The 8,477-nt window shown below is 52.1% G+C and overlaps 1 protein-coding gene across 1 annotated transcript; it reads right to left on the minus strand.

Moving 5' to 3' along the window:
• Positions 1-4,378: 4,378 nt before the first annotated feature.
• Positions 4,379-6,195, minus strand: LOC136487684 (anthocyanidin-3-O-glucoside rhamnosyltransferase-like). The gene has a single exon (XM_066484785.1). It carries the CDS (start codon positions 5,926-5,928, stop codon positions 4,504-4,506), a length of 1,425 nt encoding a protein of 474 aa, XP_066340882.1. The 5' UTR covers positions 5,929-6,195; the 3' UTR covers positions 4,379-4,503.
• Between the last annotated feature and the right edge of the window lie 2,282 nt (positions 6,196-8,477).

Below are 8,477 nucleotides of genomic sequence, written 5' to 3' on the forward strand. Positions count from 1 at the left end.
AGGTGCGAGTGCATTCTTTGTACGTAAACTTTTCTGTAACAAATTAGAGGCAACTAACAGTCGTTCTATTTTTATAACAGGTGGAGGTCTGAGACCCACACGTTCCACTTACCTTGTGGCGAGATGACCTTGACGTTGCAGGACGTCAAGGCTATTTTAGGCCTTCGGTTGGGGGGACTTCCAGTGACAGGGATAGTTGATAACGATCACTAGAGGGAGCTGGTGGCTCAGTTTACTGGTTTTCTTCCACCGGACGACGATGCTTCCAAGAAAAATAAGTGAGTAATTCAAGCCTATTTAATACTTGCATTGCTTTACAGCTGGCATCGGGTCTCATTTTCTTTGATCAATTACAGGAAAAGTTCCGGTGTTTCGTCGTCCTAGATCACAGAGCGCTTTGAGTACTTGGACCCACATGCTGAGGAGGCACAGATAGATAGGTTCGCTCAAGTGTGGCTCTGGCACTTTCTTGGTGCTTTCCTCTTCCCAGACGCCTCGGGCAATACCATCAGCTGGATCTTCCTTGACATACTTCGCCAGCCATGGGAGAACATAGCGGGGTATAGCTGGGGTAGTGCAGTCCTGGCATGGACGTATCGACAGCTATGCATTGCCTGCCGTCGCACCTTAGGACATGCAAACCTTGGGGGTTGCTCCTACCTACTCCAGGTTTGGTGTTGGGAATGATTGCCCATTGGGAGGCCCCTTAATAATGGTTTTCCGGTAAGTACTTCGGTTCACTATATTCTTCCAGGCAGTTAGATATGATGAGATTATTTGTTGCTAATTCATTATCGTGTTCAATGCAGCAATAGAACGGGCATGATACACTCCCTACAGCTCTGTATATCTGGACGGAAGCATAGTTAGTTAGAGGGAATACGTGGCGCAAGTACAGGGAGTATACGGACGGTCTCGACGTCCTGACACAGCACCAGGTTATGCTCTCTATACTATCATAGCAGTGTCTTCTTCGATGTACACTATATCACAACCTAACACAATTACGAAATTTCATGTGTTTTGGTGTCCTTGGGATTCTCCGGAGCTCCAGGACTATCTGAGTCCTGTCACTAGGGACGAGTCATATGAGTATCGCTGCGACGTCTCTCTTATTTTCTTCCATGTGGTCGAGATTCACTTGCCCATCTGGGTCTACAGACAGTTTGGAAGAATGACAGGCTGCCCACCACCGCTTTACTCCACCGATCAAGTATTGCACGGGTGCGTTATCGATTAATAACAATGCTACAATTCAGAGGTGTGTTTGGTACAACTAATATTGTTTTGTTGCAGGTTTGACCGCAGGAAGAGGTACAAGACCAAGGATTGGCGCGTGACACACAGCTCGTACATCCATTTGTGGCAGACCAGGGTACCACATGCGGTCCTTGCGGGTCCTCCACACGACCAACACACCTTCGATGAGTACCTGCGGTGGCTTCACAGGTCTATGAGGACACATATCAAGCCTCCGTACACTGACGTGGCGATTGACGAGGACTCGAAGGAAGATGTCATCGAAGATGTGTACTACGTCACCACTAGGGAGGACACACAGCTACATAGAGCCCTACTTCAAAGATACGTGGTAAGATACTTGAATGGTACAATTTGTTATCCTTTTGGTATTAAGTATGTGTACTAAAACTGTCCAACCGTGTTTCTGTACCCAGGCGACACAATTGACAAGGCTGTCCAACGAAGCAGCGTTCTGACTTCACGAGTCTAGAGGGCAGGGTCCAGGCGTTCTCGTAGCTTTTGTGGAGGTAAACATAAACTTGTCCGTTTCGAAAATATGTCTTTATTGTATATGCGTTTGGCTAATGAACTAACTTTAACGTCTATTTATGCAGAAGGTGAAGAAGAGCTGCAGGAAGCTAGCTCAGAAGTTGAGCTGCATGGACACTCCTTACGAGGAACCGCCACTCTCCGCAAGGTCGGGTGGCACGTCTTCAGCCTCTTTGAGGATACCAGCCAGCTCTTCTCAGCCGATGACACAGGGTGCCACTTCCGTGGTGCGTACACCACCACATCATAGCGCTGGGAAGGACCCTGCAACCGAGGAGGAGGAGGAGGACGATGACGACGACGACGAACCCCTGGACTTCCATGGACAGCACGGCCAGTGGGACGAATGGCTGCAGAACGAGATCGGCATGTCTCAGCTAGGTGATGCCCCGTTTGGCACCTAAGGAGCATCACAGGAACTAACAAAGATAGTTTGTTTCAATACGTATGCTCCATGAACTAACGATCATAAAGAATTATAAGTAATCGTGCATATCATATACCTGCAGGGTACGAGCCGTACGCACCGTCGATGCGACCATACCGACGTTGGCTACACTCCCAATGTGTTGCCAACAAATCCGAAGAGACATAGGCGTCCGAGGGATCCTTACACTCCTGGATCTTAGTTTGTTTAGGTCAAACGAATATTGACATCCGAAACTTGCGGGGTTATTTGTTTATATTATGTCAAACTTATGTCAAAACAATGAATATGTTATGTGACAGCTTGTCAACTTGCTTCTTATTCGTTTCGTTGAGTCGTGGCAGCACTACCGACGAGATTAAATACCCTGCGTTCGGGAACCGGCAGTCCCGGCGTATCTGGACACCGGTGGCAATTTTTCATAATTGATTAGTTAAAATGGTCCATAACCGTAATATGAAAGATGAAAAACTAATCATTGGCTTATCAAATTCTCTATTCGGCCGTGAAAAAAACTCAACAAAATACGGGCGCGGCGCGTTTCGATTCTACCATCCAGGTAGCCCGGGCCGACGACAGGCGCAGCGGCCAGGTGGTGTGGCTGCTCGCGCGGTATGGTCGATCCAGCCGCGCCACGCAACAGCGCGCGGCATTGCCGCGCCAGGGTCGGTGGCGTGGCAGGACCCGCCACGTCAGCGGCCCCCCGGCCGGCCCGCGCCATGTCAGCCCTGTGCCGCGCCGCCATGCATGGCGTGGCACAGGCATTTGGCTGCGTCAGGACAATAGGCGCGGCCAAAAGTGTTAGTTTTAAAAAAACGACAATGTTAGATTTAAAATTATATTAAAAAAAGGGTTAAAATTAAAAAAAATCTCAACAGAACCGGATCGGCCCCAACAGGTTCCCCGACGTGTAGGTCTTGGAGTGCTCATCATCAACCCCCCGTCACCGTTCTGTGATCTACATCAAAGCATCCATGGCCAACACCACCTCTGTTCTAATAGCTGAAGCAGCGGCTTTGGCATTAGCGGCTTCGGTCGTCTCTGGGTTGGACATACAAAGCCCTGTCTTCCTGACTGATAATCAGAAGCCAGTGACGTTCTTCAATGGAGACGATCAAGCCCTACACCCAGAGCTTCATCAGCGCCAGCTCCAATAACAACTCAAGGAGTCAAGGGTGTTTAAGATTTCACGAAACCTAAACACCACGGCACATGTTCTAGCAACTCAGGCTTGTCATTCGACGTCCTTGTATCCATTGAACACGCTGATCACTTGTATACCAATCAAAATCATGTATCCAGCTGCCCTCCAAGAGCGGCACTGAACTCTGTATCCTAGGAGTCCTTCTCCCTCATCGCAGCTCCGTGCTGCTAATACAATTATCCGTTATAGAAAAAAAAAGATAAAATAGTAAGCTGCTCAAGCTATTTGCACGGATGATGTTGCTAGTTTGTCCTAAACTAATAATTATAATACATTTTAGATTGTTTAATAACCCCATCGATAAATTGATCTATGTATATCCTTTAAACAACATCCTGTCCAAAATCACTTATTTAACTCGTAGCCAAAATTAATATAATTAGATTAATATGCTATGTGCTTTTATAGTAAAATATTGACTTTTTTTGTAAATCCAGTTCATCTTAAAATTAGTTGATTTATTTATTGAAAAATGAGATGTGCACTTGTTTTGAGGTTGTTTAGTTTCTCCCCAAAAGTTTGCATCCTATCCAATCGAATATTTAGACACATGCATGGAGTATTAAATATAGACTAAAAAAATAACTAATTGCACAGTTTGCGACTAATTTACGAGACGAATCTTTTAAATCTAATTAGTTCATGATTTGACAATGTGGTGCTATAGTAACACATGTGCTAATGATGAATTAATCATGCTTAATAAATTTGTCTCGAGGTTTACTGATGGATTCTGTAATTTGTTTTTTTATTAGTATATCCGAACACCCCATGCGACGCCCCCATATGACACCTGATGTGACACCCTAAAACTTTACGTCCTAAATTTAATCAAGGCCTAAATTGGAAGGAGAAACAAAGAACAAGAAAGAGAACGTACAAGTGCACACCAACGCTCTATTTATTTGGCTTATAAGCCATACTTTTTTAACCAACGAATAATATTTTTTTCTCACAACAAATCAGCAGCGGCTTATCAGCCGAGCGAACAGCGGCACAACGATCACAGCTGACACTTGACAGCGCGTTCCACGAGAGAATAAAAAACGAAGAAGCGTACAACACAAGGTCGAGCCCTCAATCAACTCGAGGCCGCACTGACGAGCTCCCTGAGCTGCCGGACGAACTCGTCGGCGAACCTTCCCTGCACAGCGTCGTCCGTCAAGAAGTCGGCCCACTTCCTATTGTCCCCTTCCCCTCCGTCCGCCACCGCCGCGGCGACCGCGTTGCACACGTCCTGGCGCCCGAACCAGCCGTCCTCGTCGCGTCGCGCCACCTCGACGCCCACGCGGAGCTCGCGCGCGAACAGCGCCGCGTTGAGGTACTGGTCGACCTTCATGGGCAGCAGCACGAGGCGGCAGCCGGCGACGAGCCCCTCCACGACGGAGCTGAAGCCGGCGTGGGTGACGTAGCACCCCACGCTCCGGTGGCGCAGGATGTGCTGCTGCTGCACCCACCCGGTGTGCAGCAGTCCTCTCCCAGACATCCTCTCCGCTAACCCCGGCGGCGGGACGACCGCCGCGGCGCCATCCGGGGAGTTGAGCACGGCGAGGAACGGGCGGCCGGTGGCCTCGAGGCCCAGGAGGAGCTCCTTCGCCGCGGCGGGCGGCAGGAACGTCTCGCTGCCGAACGAGGCGAAGACGACAGCGCCGTCCGGGAACGCGGAGAGCCAGGTGGCCCAGCGCTCGTCCAACTCGTCCCGCGGTGGGTCCGGCACCAGCGGCCCCGCCACGAGCAAAGGCTTCCGGAGCTGGGCGGCGAGGTAGTTGAGGTAGGCGCCCTCCATCTCGGCGCAGGTCTTGACCACGATGCCGTCGCAAGCCCGGTTGCTGGCCACCACGCGGTCGTAGGCGGAGGGCTGGCCGCCGAAGCTGGTGAACACATAGGTGAAGTCGGCGGCCTGGTACGCCGGTACGCCGACGGCGGCTAGGGGGGAAGAGCCGGGAAAGCCAGCGGGGGCGAACATGAGGTCGCGCGCCGACGGCCGCACCCCCGCCCTGGCTCCATCGGGGCAGCGCGCGGGGACGGCGAGGTATGCGTTCGCGACGGCGGAGAAGACGCTGAAGTGGAGCGACTTGACGCCTAGCGCCGTGGCGTCCTCACAGGCCCACGGGGTGACGAAGTCTAGCAGCACAGCGTCCGGGCGGAGCTCGGCCAGCAGCGCGGCCACCTGGGGCCGGGCGGCGTCCAGCGCGACCTTGAGCAGCTCGGCACCATCGGGCGAGAGGTCCGCCGTGCTGGCCGCGTCCTCGGGAAGCCCCGGCACGCGGGGCAGGCGCAGCGGCACGACGGCCACCCTACCGGCGGAGGAGGCCGAGGACAGCATGGCCTCGACGCGTGGGACGTTCCCGGCGGCCGTGAGGAACGTGACGCGAACGGAGGAGGAGGAGGCCAGCAGCCTCCGCGCCAGCTGCGCGAACGGGACGATGTGGCCGAAGGCGAGCCACGGGAGCATCACCACGTGCATGGGCGTGGCGTCGCGGTTGCCTCCTCCGTCGGCCGGCATGGTGGTGCAACTCCGATCCTGTTTATCAGTTTGTGGCGAAATTATATTTATGGGAAGCTGCTGTAGTGGTGTGGAGCCTATAAAAGGCTATATAATGCAGCGTAAGCGCGGCAAAATATTTATTTGAACGGGAGACGCGTGGAAGCACGTGGATAGCGATGTCACCTGATGGGGAGAGAACAGGTCACCCATACGATGGCCAAATAGGTCGTCCGGTCCGGCACGGCCCAGGCCTGAACAAGGCACGACCCGATGGGGGTCAGGTCGGCACAGCACATCTGACTCATCAGGCCGTGCCGTGCCCACCCATGAGCTGCACCAATGGCTCAAGGGACGGCCCTATAAGAGTTGAGTCGTGCCGGCCGGCCCGACGGCTTGGTTAGCCCACCGGGCCTGTGTCGGCCCATGACCCTATACTGTTTATAACAAAGAGAAAAAATCGATTCTCATTTCACATACGGATCAACTTACAAGCAAGCCTGACACACAGATAGAAGCAAATCAGTAGCCAAATCGAATCCAATCCAACAACGGATGCAGCGCTAGTACAACCTTTGCTCGTCGCCATGACCTCTGCGTGCTCGCGCGGGCCAAGAGGCGCTGCCATGGCTAAAGATGGCAACGGGCAATATCAGCGCGGATAGTGGCTTCGCACGCCTGCGCCCACGAGCAAAATCTTGTGCCCCGCACCCACGCCCGCCACCCGGCACGGACAACAACTTGTGCCCATGCCCGCTATCCGCGGGCATGCCCACGTACCTGCCAGATGGGGAAGACAATGGTGGCCTGCAGGGCAGAGATGGCGTCCAGCACGGCCGGGACAGCGGTGTGGGGGCGAAGATGGTGGTCTGTGGGGCGAGGACGGCGGCCTGCGGGGTGGAGACAACGGCCTGGGTCGGAGCTTCAGAGCCTGGGCGGGGACTCGGTGCGGAGAGGCTGGCGTCTGTCGTTGAGCAGGGAGGTCAGCGCCCGGCATCACCGCGTCGTGGAGCCACGAGTTGCGGTCTAGGGGAGGCGCTCGCCGCGAGTGGAGGAGCCGCACTCGCCGCGATCCCGCGACTGCAGGTGCGACCCGGGAGGAGCAACGCACGCGGCCGTGAAGTGGGGAGGCGCGGGGTCGCATGACTCGTGTGAGGGAGGGTGACGGCGGCTGCTGGTGGATTGCGAATTTGGTATGAGTGGAGTGAAACCCTAGAATCTGAGGTTATATACCTCTTCTACAGTGGTCCCACATGTCAGTGTGGGTTTGGCGAGTTTGCAGGTGCGGGCATGCTATTTTCTTACCCGTCAACAATTACCTATTGGACACAACTCTATGCCCACGCCTGTGCTCGCGGGCACAGGTCCACGCCCATATCCGTGCCCGCCGTGTTGGGTGCCCGCAGGTACGCGTGTTTTTTCTACCCGTTGCCATCTTGTCGGTGTTTTGTTGTCAATCTTTTTTTAGCATGGTTATTAGGTAAAAAAAATCATCTCTATATGGTTCTAGAGATATGCACCACCGATAGAAATTGATTCCCTCCTTTTCCAGAGGTGGCGGCAACATCAACCGTCACTAGAAATAGCATTTCTATGGGTGGTTAATCAGTTGTACCTTCTCCGGCGGAGTGCCGAAAGGTAACTCTAGTAAATTGCTCGTGTCATTGAGTTACCTCACTTGTGGGTAGGTTCTTGTAGTGTCCAATCGTGTTGATGAGGTTTGTGAAACACCTCTTAGCCGTCGAACCACCAAGTGTTGGTCGACACAACGGAGACTAGCGTGTTGGCAAGCACGTGAACCTCGGGAGAAAAATCGGTTGTCTCTTGCCATTTAATATTCTCCTGGTGATTGGTTTCATAATCATCTTGTGATTGTTTCATTCCTCTACATGGCGGTATAACCATCCTACTCACTCGTTTATATTCTTGCAAACTAGTTGTAGCAAGCTCTTTAGTGTAATTAGATTTGAGAGCTTGCTTTGCTATTTAAGTTTGCTTAGTGGATCTCTTTAGAGTAGAAAGATTGAGAGCTCTTAGTGAGTAGTATCATTTTAAGTTGTGTGTCTAGCTTGAAAGCATCTAGGCCCCTAGTTGGGTTTCGGTGATTAATGACAATACAAGATTACTATGACTAACGTGTGTTTTGCAGAGGCAATTAAGTTAGGTCATGGTAATGGAGATCAATTGGGCAATCAAGGTGGTCATGCCCCTACGATGGAAATCATTTCGGTTTTCAAAGGACGGACGATAAGGTTAAGGATGACTAGTTCTAAATGTCGATTGGAGTTGGAGAGACACTTAGAGTAGTTTAGGACTTGTTTTCCTTTGGCCGTACTATTAAGGGGGGTATGGACAGGTAGCTTGACCTAGGTGAGTCTAGTGAGTTAGGTGTGGTACACACTTGTCAAAACTAGCGCTAGGTAGCTCCTACAAATACCTAAGATCCTTTGGAGCAAACTTAATTCACATATGATCGAGAGTTGGAAGTGAATGGAGGGTCAAATGCTGACCGGACGCTGGCTGCAGGGTCCAATCAGTTCATTTGATCAAGGAGATTGCGTCTGGCGCGA

This window comes from Miscanthus floridulus, chromosome 10, assembly GCF_019320115.1.
Source record: "Miscanthus floridulus cultivar M001 chromosome 10, ASM1932011v1, whole genome shotgun sequence".
In the NCBI taxonomy this organism is placed as follows: Eukaryota; Viridiplantae; Streptophyta; class Magnoliopsida; order Poales; family Poaceae; genus Miscanthus; species Miscanthus floridulus.

Bases quoted from the DNA above. Each gene is read 5' to 3' on its own strand.
- LOC136487684 (XM_066484785.1), bottom strand. From the start codon at position 5,928: ATGCCGGCCGACGGAGGAGGCAACCGCGACGCCACGCCCATGCACGTG.